The sequence below is a fragment of the Haplochromis burtoni genome, unplaced genomic scaffold (genome assembly GCF_018398535.1).
Source record: "Haplochromis burtoni strain Fernald_Lab_line unplaced genomic scaffold, NCSU_Asbu1 Contig_42, whole genome shotgun sequence".
NCBI lineage: Eukaryota > Metazoa > Chordata > Actinopteri > Cichliformes > Cichlidae > Haplochromis > Haplochromis burtoni.
Genome location: NW_024582403.1, coordinates 2733790 through 2753177, shown reverse-complemented (window position 1 = coordinate 2753177; position 19388 = coordinate 2733790). Strand labels below are relative to the sequence as shown.

The 19388-nt window shown below is 39.7% G+C and overlaps 1 protein-coding gene across 2 annotated transcripts in view; it reads right to left on the bottom strand.

Annotated features, from left to right (window-relative positions):
- The window catches only part of ncanb (neurocan b), a 171153-nt gene that overhangs the window by 111960 nt on the left and 39805 nt on the right, over nucleotides 1–19388 (bottom strand). For both annotated transcript variants that reach the window (XM_005920699.3, XM_005920698.3), the window contains exons 3-6: nucleotides 11056–11285; nucleotides 10780–10948; nucleotides 5986–6160; nucleotides 2721–2848 (exon numbers count right to left, since the gene is read on the bottom strand). In XM_005920699.3, coding sequence (XP_005920761.1) covers nucleotides 2721–2848; nucleotides 5986–6160; nucleotides 10780–10948; nucleotides 11056–11285 — 702 coding nt within the window. The remainder of the gene's footprint in view (nucleotides 1–2720; nucleotides 2849–5985; nucleotides 6161–10779; nucleotides 10949–11055; nucleotides 11286–19388) is intronic.

Sequence of the window (19388 nt, the reverse complement as noted above, 5' to 3'; positions counted from 1 at the left end):
GTACGGTAAATTGCACTCATAGAGCTTGTCATGTAGTATGAGCGGTAGTGAACTTGTGATGCCTGAGCACACTTGCACAGCTGTCATCTATCTAAGATAAGTAAGGAGTGGAGAGGCTTCAGTCACCAATTAAATCAAACGGGAGGAGCAAAATGTTAGATATGTTTGTTAATTTGACCTAAAAACAATAAAACTTATCAACTAGTTTAATTGATTTATATCCATAGAAGAAAGAAGGCAAATCTCAAAGCACATCAATGACTCTTTAAGAGGAATAAGCATCATAAAGGTCACTGGCTGACTTGATGTCTTTCAAGCTGAGGTTGCATCATCTGTCATTGTGACAGACAGGGTCATAAAGTGTCCATCATAATCTATTATTACCAGTCATTTTAATTTTAATTTATCCTGATAAAGAAATATATTCAATAAAAAGATAATAAAGAAACAACTCAGTCACTGTTTAATACAGAGTAGAGAACATGCATTTATCAGGAAAGGACAGACAGTTTCACTGACCTTGGGATCACTCCTCATGTCAACACCACAAGAAGCACATAAGTTTTTACTCAAAGTGACACTAAAATACTCCAACCATTGTTATTAAACAACCAAATGTGAGGAAAACAGGATGCTCACTTGATAAAGTAAGATAACTGATGGGGCCACTGTCAGTAATCATATAATAAGCCTCATCATAACCTCATATATTGAAGATTGGCAGCCTGTCCAGGGTGCACCCCGCCTCTTGCTCTATTATAGCTGAAGAGAATGGATGGGTGGGATGGACGAGTCTAGAAACGCTGCCCCCAGGGAGGCGATCAGAGGTCAGCAATACTGTTTTTACATGAGACCACATGTGTTTCTTCTGTATCAGGGTGCAACAGAATCCATCTATGACCTGCAGTGGTCACAGATGCACCCAAAGAAATTGAGGGAGGATATTTCTGTATAATGTTTGATGTTATGTTTAGAAAAAGAGAAGTCACCAATGCTGTGAGCACTGTTCTTGTCACTATTGCATATGAATTATTTGCTATACAAATACAGGCCATTCTTCTAATCTGTCAAAAATGATGGACGGCCATCTGATTTTTCTGTCATTCAGTCAAAAAGAAAAAGTCAGACAATGACAGAAAATGTTTCATCACTGCAATATTTGATTTCAAGATGTAAGTACAAATGTTTTCTTTAAATAATGTTTAAATAGCTTGATCATGTGGCCATCTTTCTTCTCTAATCCTTAAAAATGGTTTGAAGTTCTTGTAGATTTGGAGGACTTTCATTTTGCACAGTAGCAGCTTTATAAGGTGCAGCCTACCAGCTACTCTTGCTATAATCGTCAGGCTTTGAGGTGATGCAGTAAACACTGACATAGTTGTCAGATCTATCATTCAAGATTTATGGACATTTGTGAGAGAAAACCAAAGCAGGCCTCCAATTTCTAGCCAACAACCATTGATTTTGATGTATGAAAACCAACTCTGTCTCCATCCGTCTTGCAATGCTTCCAGCTAACTGGCATTGAACAGAATACTCTGTAAAAATGCTTCAAACATGCATTCAATTGTTAGATATTTTATATGATGTGACGCTAACAGATTTAGGCTATAGGCAAAAAGTCAGCCAACTTGGAGAACAACTTAAAGGTGGAGCAACACTTTATGAAATCAGGATATGCCCCCTAACTTGCAAAGTAAATCTATATTAGGTCTCTAATGTGTAAAGAGAGCTTTCCTCTACCTTTTTGCAGTTATAAGTGTGCTGTCAGGGTTCTGAGTTTTCTGTAAAATATTATTCTTTTGGCTTTGAGAATCATTTGTTTTGACATTTTTCTTGTAATAGCATTTCCTGGTCGGTTTCTTTATATTTATATTTTCTGTTTATACTTTTACTTCAAGTTGGGTATTTAAGTCACTGAGTTCCTGTGTGTTCCTGCCTCCCTTGTGTTTTCATGGCTTGTTTAGTCTCTGTTTTGTTCCCATTTTTATTTTTTTATTCCTTCTGAGTCATTATGTTAAGTTATCCTCAGCTGTGTTCTCACCCGTTACTTCTCCACCTTGTTATCATGTGAGTATATGTCGTCTGAGTCGCCTTGTTGTTTGCCACGTCGTCCCTCATTGCTTTGCGTTCCTTTGTTCCTTGTTGTCTTTTATTTGTATTTTATGGCCCTGTTTTTAGGCGTTGTTTACATTTTGCAAGACAGGATTAAGGTTGTTTTGCTTTGTCTATTGCTGTCCACCTTCGACTCCCACACAGCCGATCTTTGACACACAGTCCATGACATCTTTATTACATCCTTGTAAAAATCTCACAATAAAGATTAAAATGATAAAAATGGAATAAGCATGACACCAAATCTATAGATTTCCCAGTTTTATTGTGTAAGCTATTGAGTTTACAACATGCAGCAATTGGGGATGGGGTAAATAAGATTTTGGACACATAAGATGTGCCCAGTGCCACCTCTTCTTGTGGCGCTCCAAATCAGAGCAAACTTTTATGATAACACTAGTGACCCACTTAGCTTCTGCCTTCAGGCCTCTGCATCTCCCTCAGTTGAACAAACTCTCCTCCCTTTCCTCTCCCACTGCTCTTCTCTACACTGTGCTAACAGAGTATTAAGGCCTGGTCACAGCCTTCTGGCACTGCGAACCCTCGGCTTAGTGGACCCATGCATGACTAAACTCAAATTTATGGTAGAAGCTCCTGACTCCTACCTTGAAGACGCTTAGCAAAACAGTAGACATCAAACAGCTCATCAGGGGACCTATTGCCGTAGTTACGAACTCCAGGTGAGTCCTCACAATCCCCATAGCAACCTGGCCGTGGTGACTGGATGGGATACCTGCAGAGGAACCCAAGAGATAGGGACAATGACAGAGAGAGTGAGAGAAGAAAGGAGAGTGAGATTAATATAGCCTGGCCATTAAAAAAAAAGCAGCCAGAGACTTGGCTCCCCTGGGATGAGTCTGTGTTCACAGGCATAAAAAATAAGATAAAAGGTACACTTTTATCATTGCCTGCCCTGAAATACAATAAGTTTAAACATATCTTCCTCTCAGAGTTGACCAAAATATATTTCCCAAATAGTAATGAAAAATAAAGACGGGGATGTCCTCTCTTGAATCTGGTTGGAAGCAAGAAATATAGTAACATTCACAATATGCGACAACAACCGCAGGAAAATAATTGGCAAGCACTTCAATGGATACACTATCTTGTTTGTTTTAATTGTTCTGCCCTCGGTGTGAGTTTCACAACCAAATCGTTTCATTTTAAATCATTTGAAAATGCATTTAGTGCTCTAGCAGTATAAGACTGTCAATGCTCGAGCTTTTAGAAAGAGAAAGAAAGACAGATAGAAAGTCAAGAAGAGGTTAAAAGAATCAGGAATTTGTGTGGTGGCTTGGCATGCCTGTGGGGCTAAAAAGAAAAAAACAACATCAACAATCTATATTTAGGCTCCAACTGAGCAATTATTCCACAAGAACATTGTTTCCTGCAGCACCACAGCGCAAACAAAGAGGCTGATTAAAAGATTATGCTGGGCATACAGGGACTTTATGAAGCACTTGGAAAAGATGCGCAATCAAATATACATGAAGAAGACAGACATGCTTGTGATATAAGAAGAGAACAAAATCTTTTAGTGTCTCAGGCCGCAGCTACTTTCTTTTTGCTTGGTGTCTGATGAAATGGCGGTTGATGTCTATATTTTTTCACCAAGTATTAATTGGACACTTTCCTCCTGGCTGATGTGCAGTCAGAGCCTCCTGGATCTGGACCAATTAGGTAGCTCCCGAGTGAAAACAACAGGAGTGCGGGATGGAAGGCGAGAAAGAAAAAGGCAAGGAAGTCGTGCCGCAGGAAGTCTGTGAAAAACTGTCAGGCAGACAACAGTCAGTGTGCTTGCCAAGTGGAGCAACAGCAATTTGAAATTAAAATGCTGATATGGAAAACAATGTGGAGAGGCAGGCTCTGACTGGTAATGTAAAAAGGGATTTAACAGAAAGTGGCAAGCTGAAGTACATGGCTGACAGGCAGCTCAGAGGGGGCTGATGTAGTTAAACTGCCTTTCCAGTGTACAAACAAGCTATTAGGTCCAATTATGTTGCACAGTATCAAGTCTATGAAAACCCCCAAAATATCACTTTCAAACTTTGATACTTTATACTTATAGATAGTTCATTAACTTGTGCTTTTGTAGACGTATTATTTAGAGATTGTCTTTTGTTATAATGTTTGATAGTGAGGAAAGCAATCACAAATATTAGTCTTATCTACTGCTTGAAAGAGGTTTTATACGATAACTCTCTTCAGCAAACCGTGTTAGTATGAGAACTAGATAGATAACTTATTGAAAAGTCAAGTTCAGCTGCAATCTATGAGTCAGTCAGTGTCTATAGGATAAATAATGTGTTGCCTGTAACCGAAGACAGTTTCCTCACAGATTCTCTAAAACTTGAAATTTGGCACACTGACTGATATTTTTCACCGAACCTCATGACTACACCTCGAGCATAGCAATCCCAACCAATGGGGTTGGGCTTGCTGAAAGTAATTTTGTGCATATATCTTTAAACCACATAAATAAGGATTCAAAAAGGATCAAGCAAAGCATTCAAAGCATGTTACAAGGTCAATTTCCACCATACAAAATCACCAAAGTAATGGATGTTTTGAAGACCTCTTCCAGTCATCCCCAAAAATACCTTCAGTCAAATGTTGTTGGGATTTTTTAAATGACTCATGTGCGTTCTTAAGTCACAGCCAATGAAAAGCACCAATCAAGTGACATAGATGAACTTCAGACAAAGCCTTATGAAAGTGAAAAGACAGAGCTTACAGAAAGTGATTGTGATTTTTGGCACTATTAGATCATTATCCCATAGCATCCTGCCTAACTGCTCACCACTGTTTTTTCATTTCAGCTATCATTAATGACCTTTTAAAATTTACCCCAGGTTTTCTCAATTGGATTAGCAGAAAACAATTCAAATAAATTGAGGGTGCCAATTCTTACACATGTTATGAAACTATGCATGAACCCATGCCATTTCCCATTACAGTGGTCCCTTGTTTTTCGCGGGAGTTACGTTCTAAAAATAACCCGCGATAGGTGAAATCTGCAAATTAGCCAATTATTATAGATGTTTTAAGGCTGTAAAAGCCCTCACTACACACTTTATACACTTTTCTCAGAGAGGCATGAACATTTCACACTTTTCTCTCTTGTTTAACACTCAAAGTTCAAACCTTGTAGAAAAATAAGTCCAGTATTGTAGAATGAAACCAAAGACACCTGCAGGTGATGACGTTTTGTCAACATTGTTGTGTTTGTTGGGGAGAAAATTTACAGACATACAGAACAAGACTTCAGAGTCACACAGCTTATTTGTTGTCATTTCTAGCCAGAGGGAAAATATGTCTTTTTTTCACAATTTTTCTTCTGGATTTGCTGATGATACCCTTTATTTAATGGGGGTTTGTTGCACAGATTCCACAAAAAGACTGAGGAGTCACTTGGGTTTGTGAACTGGCTATGAACATCTTGTGTTATTTAAAGCAGACTCCATGAGTGGGGAGTGGATTTGAGTGATTTGGGGGTAAATAAAAGGGTAATTAATGATAGAAGCAAAAAACATCTAAATTTAGCAGAAGTGAGGTGGGCGGTTAGCCAGGCCATTCTACGTTGGGCCAGAATTTTAAAAAACGGACATTGTGAATAAATAACTTGAAACCAGTGATTTGGGCCATCACATCATAAGAAAGTAATGACAGAGGAGAAAGAAAGCAGAATTAATGCACTTCAAAACTGGATAAATTTTTTTAAGACCTGGAAGCTATTTACATTGTTTATATACAGTTTCTAGAATGTAGTAATTCAGCCAGTATATTAACTAGTCATATTGAATAATGTATTCTTGAATTTTATTCCAACAAAACCCAAATAGCTCTTGTACCCAGCTTGAAAAGCCTCACCGTACAGTCTGGTCAGAAAGCCAGCCAGCGTCACAGTTGTCATAGCCATCAGCAAAGGTAGCCTGCAGCTGACCAGGTGTTGCGATGGCCGCTGAGTTCTCCATGCACACCCTCTTGGCATCAGCAAAGGTCAGGGCATAGCGGTCATGAGGGGCCCGGTAGTGGAATACAACACCTGGAGCAAAGAAATTGTGATAAGAAATAAAGAGGAAGCTCAAAAAACACGAATACATAACATGCAACCTTCAATTCACCAAAGTATTTATGAACTATAACCTTGCACCATCGAAACATGAGCATGTACATGCTCACAGGCATATGTGCACAAAGCCCCCTTGACATCCTCATCAGGTGTTGACATTGTTCCATCTGTGTGATATGAAACTACAGGATTCAGATTCAGGAACCTGTGTACGTGAGTCTCATTTGCATCGGATAGTCGGTTGGCTTATTTGAGAAAAGAGATGTTGCCCTTGGATACAGAGATTGACAAACAGTGGTGATGTTTATTTGACTGATTTAACAGTACAAACACAGTGTCACCCTGCTGCACGCCGCCTGCCTCTGAACCCGTGATGGAATGACAAAGAAGACAGACAAAAGAAAAGGAAAACCATGCGTGTATTAAACCAAAGTGAAAAGAAAAATAGGCGGAGAATATGAAAAGCTTGGTTAAAAATTTTGAAGTAGAAAGACATGACAACTCCCCCCCCCCCGGTTTTTTTCACTTGCAAATCTGCAGCTGATCAGTGCACAGTATATTCTATCGAACCTGGAATAGAACTGCATCAGAAGGTCTATCCAAGTTCAAGTGTTTATCCTTCAGTTCACACCTCTGGTTGCCTTTCACACAACACTGTGCCCCTGATGTGCATCCAGCAACATGAAAGCTAGTGGCTGTTTGGCAACTAATACATCGCCTTTATCTTCGCTGGCATTGTCTGGGAGAGTGACAGATATTCCTATGTGAGACGTAGGGCCCTTGTGACAATTTGAGCATTAACACTCCAGGCTTTAGCGCAGAGAGTAAGCAGGGCCATTTGTAGACAGAGAGAGTTCCCACAGCACCAGCAGTGCATCTGCTGTTGCGGGCAGAAGAAATGTTTTGTTTCTTTTCTCTTCTCCTAATTTCTCAGCCTCCATCCCTTCTCTTTTGAGGCTGCGGGGTTTTGTCCAAACATAGATGCTACTGTAGCTTGCTGGCTAACACATGCACCAGAGAGATAAATGGGTTTCCTCTCAGCATGGGAAACCCAGTGCCTTTCCACAGGGAATGCACAATACCTCATCTCATCTATTTTTACCACGATGCATCTTTGTACATCCCCACACAGTCTCCTAAGGGAAAAACAGAAAGTCACCATATGATGCCCTCGTTGCTACACTAATCAGGAGCTGGTGTCTCTTGACACTTGAATTATTATATGGCGCAATGTGCTTTAGTGTTTAAAAATGTATAATTATTTTTCTTTATTTAACCCAACAAATACAATGAGGCAATTTTGAATAAATGATCAACCTTTTTTGTTTAAATCACAGAGCGGTAAGAGCTGTTTCAAAGTGCTAATTTTTTTGAAAATACAATCACTTACTTGCTTTCTGGCCATGGATGAGAGAACCACTTTCAAGTCTGACAATATAAACACAGCAAATACAGAAACAGCTAGTCTGACAGCATTTGAACATTTTGTGCCATTCTGAAAGGAGCAACAGTAACTCTACTACATTGGGCCAAGTGATATTTACATATCACTTAAACACATATGTCTGAACTGCAAGCAATTGGATTAAAGGCACAACATGTAAATAATGAATGTGTCACAATGAAGTTAACAAACTGAGCAATGCATTACAAGTCTAAAGATAGTTTACTCCCACCCCTTGGTTGTATCATCTTTCTGCAACTGATGTATTTTAAGTTCAGAGTATGATTTCTAAACCACACTTTCATTCGTAATTTGTGACAACGCAGAAAAAGTGACAAAGGAAACAACAGAACATAAAGTAAAATTAAACAGTCGCAGTGCTGACCTGTAAGTTACACAAGCGCTATATGAGGAAACATTTCAAAGCAGTGACATTTTAAACTAGTGTGTTAGACACTGCTGTTCGATGCACTACAATCATCATCCACAAAATAAGAAAAAAACAAAACAAAAACAAACTTTTGGAAAAAAGAAAACAACTTCAATCTCTCCAGTAAACTTTCAGAAACTTGCAGAGTTGATATCAGCTTTTCTAGATGGTCGTCTTATAGCTGACATGATCTGGCCATTCAAGTAGTTTCCTTCCATTCAGAGGTTACATTAACAATAGTCAGTGCAGATACACTTTGCACTGCTCTTACAGCAGTGAGCTGCCATATGTCACCACAGAGAAAGTCTGACAAACACAATCAATAGCACTGCGTTGTAATTGGTGAGACACAGCCAATTGGTCAGTCAATATGTGCCAGGAGAAAGGAAGACGATGGAGACAAAACAAGGAGGAAGAAAGGCAGAGGGAACAAGGGAGAAATAAAAAAACAAAAACAACAAATGGCAGAAGAGGACATCAGGGAACACACAAATTACTCTATAAGAAGAGTGGTGTGGATTAATATGATATTAATACAGCTGAGCAGTATCAATACCTGCTAATTAACATGTTGAGCAGTTGGTAGAATTAGCGAGAGGACGGCTGTGGTCTGCCATGTACCGTGACTTCCAATTAAGACTAAGCCCTGGAGAAGGCTACTCCTCGCCAGCTACGTAATTGGCTTCTCTCTGAAGGAGTGGTTTTCATGGTGTATTAATCAACTGGCCAAGAATGGGAGGACACAGGGTCTCCCAAGCATAGTGGCAGGGGTCTCACTTATGAAATGTAATATTCTATGAGCACCTATTAGGTGTTCCTCATACTTGACAAAACCAGATGGCATCCTTGTTGAAGTACTGAAATTAGGCATTAGGCATAGTGGTCTTTACAAACAGGCACACACAAATTTACCACAGACATTAACAAGCTTGCACGTGTTCACATTTGAACCATGTGCAGAAACTGAGTGCAGTCTCTATTACTATGAAGAGTGAAAATGGAGCCAAAAGTCCTCTGAACTTTTACAGCTTCTGTTGGTTACGTGAGCGGTAGCATGGCTTTGTAGTAAGTGGTGGCGTGGTGTACAGTGCCTAATGCATCAATCAGTTCCCCGCAGTCATTATGATAGTAGGTTATTATTAAAAATAGTGAGTGACCCGACAAAAACCTATGATAGCTTTGCAGATAAAACACCCAGACACAGTAATAATAGTTCCACTAGAGCGAGCTACCTCCAAGTAGCGTGGTATTCCACAAATATCGGTTTCCTGGACAGAACAAATGGTTTGCCTATTTAGTTAAGCCACCTAGAGCCACACAGAGCTCTCGGTGCAATGCTATTTGACAACACTGTGCACTGCTGGGTTTCTACCTTATTGGCTTCATTAGGTTTTCAGTGCATGAACAGCACCTGAATGGCCCAGGTCAATGATGTTTAATGTGTTTGAGTTCCTTCACCTTTTCCCTATCATCATACATTCTACATAAACAGTAAACAACCCTTGCTGTAATGATTGTACTAGCCTGACACGGAAACAGGGTCATTATTATTCATAGTGGCAGACCTTGAGAGCTACAATGGAGCTATACACAACCAGTGCGGCAGTTATTTGCTGAGACAGTTCTTTGTGTTGGTTAAACACTCATAACGCATACATAATGTAATCGCGTACATCAACACACACTGAATAGAAATAATCAGTTTTTATGAGGACACTTCCTGCTTTCTACCTTTTTTCTTTTTCTTACAAAACATTGAAAATAGTGTTAATAATTCGTCTTATAGCCATCAAATTAAAACAAAACCTGGTCACGTCCTAAGTTTGTTACATGTACAAACTCTGATTAGGATGAGAGGAGGCAGTGGTATAACTGAACACTACAATAATAACACAAACAATTAATGAAGATTACCCCAAATATGCTGTTTGAGTTTTTGAATCTTTTTATTAGTTTAGTTCTTGATTTTTTTATTACTGGTAATTCTGTCTGCACTCCTAATGATGCTACATCTAACCAGATGAACTAGCAGTAATTTTAAATTGCTACTGCATTGTATTCCAAGTTGTTTCTTTATATAACAGATACTACATCCTGAATCAGTTGCACAGATATTGTACACACTACTAAATAATGAAGTGTAAGCTTTTAAATAATTTTAAAATCATCTGGACCGTGACTGGGATCATTTTGAAATGAAACTGGAGCAATTTTAAAACAGAATCAGTCATCCAGTCACAAATATTATACTGTTGTTTTATTGTAATTCAGCACTGCAGATATATTTATTTTGCAACTGCTTACAAAAAAAGACCCTGGAGCCTACTTTTGCCTACCTCCCAGCTCACACTGAACGCAACATCAATGCCTATCCCTGCAGGTGGTGCATCCACAGGATGGGGTAGATACATGGACTTTGCTAGACAGGGGTTCATGCTATTTCTTCCCACTGTAATTGACCAAGCATCATGGTTACAGATCTGGCCACCAAATGCTTGGCGCCTAGTTTTCTTCCTACTAGCTTGTGGATGAGGTTATCGAGCTCTAAATCTTCCACTTCTGGAGTTTTCTGCCTTAGAGGTAGGGTGAGGAGCGGGTGATGTTAGTGTGACTATTCACTATATTTTACCAGCAGTAATTTAAATGTAGGTGAAATGTTGAAAACTTTACCTTAAATTTAAAATAACTATCACAGTGAAAGAAAAGTTTTTTATTCACCTGTGACCTCCAGAGGAACTGTGTCCTGCTCATCATTAATGCCCACCACTACCTCACACCGATATAGACCAGAGTCGCTAGAGCGCAGCCCAGTCAGAGCGAGACTGGCATTGTAGCGGTTCTTATTATAACCAGGCAGTGTGACACGACCCTGGAAGGCCTTCTTCACCTGAGGAGCAGAGAGTGAGAAAAATAGTGAAAAAAAAAATGTTTGAGAGAAATAGCTAAATTACAGGTAAGTCAAGCATTTACTAACGGTAAATATGTTTACTGTACCTTGACCACATTGTCTTTGGCCACCAGGACTGACTGTTCCTTTTGCAGGCCATCAGAGCCTCTTTGGCCCCAAACCTTAGTCCACTTGATTCTGGGCGGCTCATGGAATGAACCAGCACTGGGGCGGAGGGTGAAGAGGCAAGGGAGCAGAACTGTTTTAGAAAGCTCCTCACTTATGGTCTGATGGGTAACCTTCCGCATATTCACCACTGTATCTGCACTGGTTAAGCCTGAGAAGAGGAGAGGAGAAATAAATCAGTGCTTTTCATTTGTAAATGAAGTAACAAAATGTTTCGTCTCATTAAGCAGGTTTCTCTTAGTTGCTTCTTTGAGAGTCAAGCATGTGCTTTCCCTCTGAGTTCCATTACCCCATCAGATCTTTCTTGTAGTAGAGTAGAAGGGAAAAAACACAAGCTCATTGTGTCCCTATGATTATTGATTATCCGTCATTGATCCAACAGACCATTAGCTTGATATCTAACACTGGGAGGCATATATATAAAAGATTTCAAAGGTGCTTTCATGAACCATACATCAAATGTGGATATGAATTATAGGATCAATATTACACACCTCTTTTTGCAGTTTAAGTCACCACCATCCCCACCGTAAAAATAAAAATATTTTATCCTAAATGCAGGGACAGGATATTATTAAAATGAATGACTTTAAGAAAAGGTAGTGTCTTGAGCAAAATCCTGCAAAGTTCTGTTATTGATATTTGTTTTCAACCAGTGTAAAACTCTTTTTACAATGGTAGAGTTTCTTTAATACACATCATACATTATCTTTATGCTCTAATCCTGTGCCACCTTCACAGAAAAGATATAGGTAGCTCATTTACATTGTAGAGGGAAACAAAACAACACAGTGATGCAGTTTATCACTTCTGAGCTTTATCCACTTCTTTGTTTCTCTTGTGCACAGTGTATGAATGAGGTTTACCTGTAAACGCTTTCCCCTCATCTCACTTTTTTATAGTTCGCTTATCAGTCACTACTTCCTTTCTCTTATTTCTAAGAATCCTGATAAAAAATGTTGCTGTCTTATCTAATTTGCCCCAAAGACAAGAAACAGCCAAGAAACACATTCATTTTCAGTGTACAGTTGTGTGTACGCAGTAGCTGATGGGTGGCTTAATGATATTTCTTGCAGCTGTGCCTGGCTGAGCTCCGTGACTCCAGGGGGGTTCAATCTTTTGGGCAAGCAATTCTTACATGAAAGGTTCATTGTATTTTTTGTTCGTTTAATTGAAGAGAATTGTTCCCTCCAAATCTGAAGTCATGACTGTGAGATGGACAGGTGGGTTAGTGTAGGGCTGCAAGTGATGAGGGTTGTGTAGCAGACTTATGGTGAAGAAAGAGCTGAGCAAGAAAGAGAATCCTTTGATTTATTACTTATGGTCATGAGCTTTGGGTAGTGACCAAAAGAATTAGACTGCAGATACATTTAGATGAATTAATTTCCTCTGTAAGCTGGCAGGGAATAGCTTTAGAAATATAGAGCTGCTGCTCCCTTGTGTCAAAGAGAAGCCATGCGATGTGGTGCAGGTCTCTAATCAGCATTCCTCCAGGGAAACTTCCCTTGAAGACCTCAGGGTAGACCTGGAATTTCAGGGGTGATATCTATCTGGCCCAGCAGTGTCTCTGGATTCCCCAAGAAGAACAGGAAACAAGGCTGACTAAAGTTTTGTTAGTTGCTGGAAAAATACATATGGAATACCCCGATTAGCTTTCTGCTCTTGTAATTGTTTTTTGTCATTAGCAATTGTTATCATGTATTCATTCTACAAGGGCACCATTGAAAGTGTCCTCGCTGGCTGCTGTGTGGAACCGAGGCTGCACAACCTCCTGCCAGAAGACCGGCTGACCGGAAGACCCAGCAAGCCATAGTGAGTGCAGCCAACAAGATTATTTGTGCCCTCCTGCCCTTCCTCATGGACATTTTCAACACCCATCTCTTCCACCCTTCACACTTCCTTTTCAGCTTCTTGCCTTCGGGAAGAAGATTTCTAGAGCATCTCGCTCTGCTAGACTGATAAACAGCTTCATTCACCAGGATGTTAGAAGACTGAACTCTGTTCACTATCACCCTGCTCTGCCCTCTAACCCTAGACTGTAAAACTATCTAACATGAGTTGCATTTAAATCTTTAATGCTGCTGTCTGTCTTTGGTAAACAAAAGTCCCATACAGAATCCAAGATCGTTCAGGCCACACGAGAACTTAACACAGGGCGCTAATAAGATAGTGAGACAAAGGCTGAGGAGAAGATGGGACTATTTATACAGATGGGGTAATCAGGGAAGTGGAAACAGCTGAGACACAAGTGTGAGTCACTTGAGTCACTTGTGAGGACAATCAAGACAGAAGAGACAAGTAACTATAAAAATAAAACATGTTAAAGTGTTCCTGAGTGAGACAGAGTTGCCCTTGATGCATCCATCAAAGTGTGAGCATCTGAATGTTAGGCTAAAACTCTTAGCCATAGATAAAAGTGGTTGTATGAATGTGAATGCATTAATAAGGCTTGTACTACTAAAATGACTGGAAAGCACTATAGAAACACCAGTTTCATTTAAAATGAGGAAAGACACACAGGGATTAATAAATTCATGAATGTAAACAGTATCTATTGCTAAAAGATAACAAGCATTATAATGGTCAGGAATAATTTAAAATAAAACCTCAGCACTAAACAACAATATACTAAGAATAAAAGAAACCTTAAAGCAAAGAAACAGAGAGTACCTAAAAATAAATAAGAAACTGAGACTTCAAAAACTCTTAAATCAGCAACTGGGAACAGACCAGGGTCCACAGTAAGTTACTTTATTAATAAAACATGTTTTAAAACTGGCCTGTAGTGTCAGTCAGTCAGCAAATAATTAGAAACACAATTTGACCTGCAGAGAAGTTGAAGATCTATATCAAACAGGTACAGCTGCTGCTAAGAATGAGTGACAAAAGACAAGTAGAGAGAAAAAACAAATAAAGAATTTAGCACAGCCAAGGATTGTGAAACAGACAGTGAGGTGGGGAAAATGAGCCTACCCGATTTCTTTTATTAGTGTCGGTTTCCGCTGTCATGCTCCATTCCTATTTGTCTGAATCCATGTTAAAGTACTACACGCTATAAGGTCAGCCTGTCCTGCCTGTAATTAAATGGCATATTTCTGGAACAGTGCTTTTCCAGTGATCACAGACGCATCGCTGCGTGAGCTGCTCAACCCCTCCGTCCTTCTCCCATCCTTGTCATTTTTCTCCCCATCTCCTGCCATTCTCTTTTCCCTCTTCGTCCCCTGCAGTACAACCACCTGCCAGCTTTCAGATGAGCTTTTCAACTCACTTTTTCTTATTTTTGTATTTTTATTCCACATATGTATAAAGATATACTATTTTTTTATTATTATTATTGTTTTCAGGACTTGATCCTCCTTAGCCCTTCTTTAAAAATTCACTTATTCCACCATTCTGACTCAACTTTGAATTAGTTGCCTTATCTTTGACAGCCACTGAATGCAATGCTCCCAACAGGGGAATATGATGTGCATGTGTGTGTGTGTACTTGCAAGTGGAAAAAAAAATCTTATCTCTTATTTACTATTCATGGAACATCAAGTGCACACTCTCTGCTCTGCACACACAGACACACACACATAACACACAAACCTTGCTGCCACATTTCATCCCTTACTGGATAGTTAATGTGCCTTTGAACACACATAAAAAATGTGCATGATTAGCTGTCATTGCTCATTCCTGTAGCCCTTATCCTGTTGCAGTTGCTCAAGCTAAGAGGATGAGTGCCTCTTCCCTGATAGCTTAACATCAGCCCTCCCATCACATTTTCACCTCCCCACAGACGCATAAACACACATTAATACCCACTTCTCTGCTTCTCCCAGTGACATCGCCTTAGACAAATGCTACTTGTTTAACTCCCTCACCGACAGATCTGTGTTGCTTGGCATGGCAACATCAAACAGCATTTGTGCTCTGAAATGGCCTCTCGTTTTGCACTCGAGAGGCGTTCAGCCCGTCGAGTGAGGTGACCTGTGAAACAAAATGCATGAAGCTTTCAAAGCAGAACGATAAGACAAGAAGGGGAGGTGAGGAATAAATAAGCAAAGCAGTGTGGGTTGTTACCATGTGGCTACTTAGAGAAGACACCTTTTTCTGATTACTGTTTTTTCTCGCCTATGTATTAAAAAAATGTTTTTTTAGTTAGATGAATGCTCATATTTATTTTCTGGTGACTCAATCAGTAAATAGCAACAAAAGTTGTTCCTCTTTAGCTTTACGTGTTGCTGGAGTTACTGCGTTGTTAGGCTCAATCAATAACAATATTAATTTTATTATCAAAATATAAAACATATATATGAAACCATACATCTCAGCTGAACAGACACCACAAGTTCATGTAAACCATGGATACCACTGTTTTGCCAGCATGGCTGTTCCAAATAGCCTCTTGCCATGTAATGAATGCTTGACTTTCTCAGTATTTAATGCTCCCATTGGGGTTTATGTCAGGTGATTTTGTAGAAAGTAAAGCATATTCCCACAACCATGTTTGTTGAGGGTTTATTGGACTGTGATGTCATTCTCTCTTCTATTCATCTAACTTTCTGCTCATCCCATCTCTACCATCCTCCTTTGTCACACCACCCCTCTGCATGTCTTCCTTCACTGCTTCCATAAATCTCCTCTGTGGTCTTCCTCTTTTCCTCCTGCCTGGCAGCTCATGTGGTCACTGTTGGTCTGCTTAGCTGCACAGGGAATGCATCTGATTAAGTTTTTGCAAAGTGTTTTAGAGTGCCACATATTTTAGACACCTTCAGTCAAGGCAAGCTGTGACACTGAGAAAGTCCCTTTTTGCAAATAATAATGAAATGACTTCAGGCACTTTCACTAGTCCTGATTACTAAGCAATGTTTTTATATAATGAGCAGCTCACATCGGCTGAATGTTGACTCAGTGGAAGGTTTAAGTTTATCAAAGCATCAAGGTTACCAGGTGTATTGGGATGCTTATAATTTCTAATAAATTATTCATATTAATTTTGTCAATAACAGCACAGAAAATACTTGAGCTCTCTGGTATGATAGGAGTAGACGTGCAGGAAATAATTTACTTCTGACTTCTGTTTTACTTGATGGCAGCAACAATATCATTTTGCATTGATAGAAGAACTTGCAGAAGTAATGTAAAAGATACACAACTGACTCAATCATGACAGAGTCCAGGATGATGAGTTTGGAAGGAGGTAAGGAATGGGAGAGAAACAAACTCAATATCCAAACGAACAGAAAGAAAAGGAAAAAAGAAACAGGGGGTATGTGTAACAGGAAAATTGAAGTGATGTGATGTGGAAAGGGAGTCAAGAGAAGATGATGGAAAAAGTAGACATGCACTGTTATGATTCAGCAGGAGATGTGTAAAGATTGACAAAGTGAGACATTCATGCTCATACACACAAACACAAACAGAAGCGCACTTAAAAAAAACATCTTTCAGAAGAGAGGCTATCAGATTCCACTACCTGCTGGCACGCTCTTTGCTTTATCCCCCTTGAGGATGTAGCACTCGTCTTTGATTGTCACACACTCATGCACGTGCCCCTCCTCCCAACACACATGCCCGGACACACACAAATAGAGTGAAACGCGCTCCCAGAAGACAATCAACCTACAAACTTCCTTGCCTAAAGCGTGCACAGAACAAAAATAGGCAAATTTATTCTTTTAATTGGCCTGCCATTTTCTTGCCAAGTTCCACCTGCGTAAGCGTCATTTGGGTAACAACCCCAATGTTGCCAAAAGCGATACAAAGCTTTAAATGTAGCCAACCAAGCTTCACAATCAAAATCTCATTCACATTCTCCCGCTCACTCTTCACTCTTTCTGTCCACTTTATTTGGACAAATGCTTATCTTTGTTACATGGCCAGTGCTGCAATTTGCTCAGAGAAATTAAATAAAATAAATTGCCGATTCACTTGTTGAAAAGCCTAAATTACATCTCGAAGGGGACTGGGGGAATTTTGAAAGAAAAAAAAAAACAAGACAAACAACAACATTGCTCTCTTCCTCCATGGTAATGAATGTAAACAAGCAAGGGTGCCAGTGCCACCTCTATCTGAAATCTGCATTTAGATGGAAATGTTGTCACAGGCATAACCCACACAAGGCTCTTTTGTTTTGTTATCTATCCTTGTTTCATATTTCTCATTGTCATTCTTTTTTCTAAACAAGGCTTGGCTGGCTGTGAGGTGGAAAAAAGACAAGAGGAAATCCTGAATGTCAATACAAAGCAGAAAGGTGCTCAAAAAGGGAGCGTGTGCTCTGTAAAACTTGTCCACTGGCAACATTGGATAGCAAAACCCAAGGTGCTATGGAGGACTCTTCTAAATGTCACCGGGTGATCTTTTATTGACCTCATCTTGTGTCTTTGCCTGCATGGATACGAGAAGGGTAAGGTGTAACAGGACACATCGTGCAACTCTTCCCAGAAGATCCACTTCCAGCAGCCTGCAGGTAGAGCTTAGATTTTCCCATTTTCTCTGTTGGTTCACAGAGGCATCTGCGTGATCATCACCACTGACCCATCTGTCTTTCCATTAGAGGTGCTCTCAAATTATTAAACAGTCGGAGAGCCTTTATGTAGCTGGCACCGAGCTGCACACAGACACAAGGTGGGCGGTAATGGCATTTTCACTGTAATAGGAACACAATTGAGAACATCATTCCTTGTTCTCGTTCTCTCTTTCTTATTCTTCCTCCTTTTCTTTCTTTCCATGGGGCTTGCAATGGGTTTTCCAAAGATAAAGGCAGCATTGTCTTCAATTTGCCAACATCACAGCTGCCAACCTGCCAGTCAAGAGCTCCCGGGACTGATCGAGTATATCCCTCTGCAGTCGTCGGTACTCCACTTCTGCTGCCTGCATGCCAGCTGATTATATGTTTGTGTAAGTGTGTGTGTGTGGACAAGTGTGTGCAGGTCATAAATCATGACAGACGAGCTGTCTGACAGAGTCACGCCGCTATTTGTTGATTACTGTGTTAAGAAATGACAGTCGGTACAACACATACAACTGCACAGCAGCAGGCACGGCTTGAACTCTTTTGAGATTTTGCTTTCACCTGGGAGGTGCTACATAAAGAGACAGTTCACAGGAAGCGGTTTATATTTATTTAACTGCAATAGGTAAATGCCTTACTAATAATTCATATATGATTATCAGAAACATAATTGTGTAAAAATAAACAGATTTGCAACTGTTGAGTTCCTAAGAAATTTTCTGTTGCACTTTTACTCAAGTATTCATTTATGATACAGTTAGATTAGTTCTGATTATTTGTAGACTGCAACAGTTTTGTATGTTTAACTGGCCTCCTGTGCACTTGGTGCTCTGATACCTCACTAAAAAACACAGAACTGGGTTAAATAATCTGCCAGAAATGAAAGTTCTGTGTTCAAAGACATCCGATAAAATGCACTTAATGCACATGACAAGTGTTTTAATGATGCTGTTTATTTTAGATGCACATTACTGCTCTGCATACTCAAATACTGCTCAGTTGTTTAATTAATAATAATCAGATTAACCATATACTTTGCAAGTTAAAAAAAAAACTAACAACAACAACAAAATAAAAAAATAGGTACTCCTGTTTAAAGTTAAAAATCATTAGAGCTCAAAGTGGCCCTCAAAACTGACTATGTAGCTGCTTAGTATGAGGTTATAGTTGCATTTAAATTTTTTCACAAGAAATTATTCAAATTAACACACAAGGAGAAATATTTATATGTATTTTACTGTGGTAAGTTTCTTTGGTAAACAGGGAAAACAAAAGAAAGAGGGTAAAGTCGAACTTTTTAGAGCAAGTGGAAGCTGTATAAGTTTTGCCTTCTGTGTGAATAAAACACGTCAAGGGCAATGGTGGTAAGTGGGGGTTAGTTTTGTTTTCCTGAGAGCATTTCGTTTGCTGTCTTTATTGTTTTGGGGTTTTCTTTGTTGGTTGTGAAGAAATGCATCCTTTGAAAAAGACCTTGGATGATGCACAAAGACAAATGGCGAGAACAAGATGAATAACATGAAAACGGCGATGGCTGATCCTTAAGCACTGCCACGTTATCGCTTACGAAGAGCACAGTAAACGACGCTGAGGCTGATGCCGCCCTGTCCAAGCCAAGAAACCATAACCATGGCAACAGAGGCACCACAAGTGCAAAAAAAGGCGGGAAGAAGCTTCTGATTAAAAGCACACTCACACGCGCGCTCACACATGCATGCACACTTTAACTGTGCGCGTTGTGGGTGGACTCCTCAA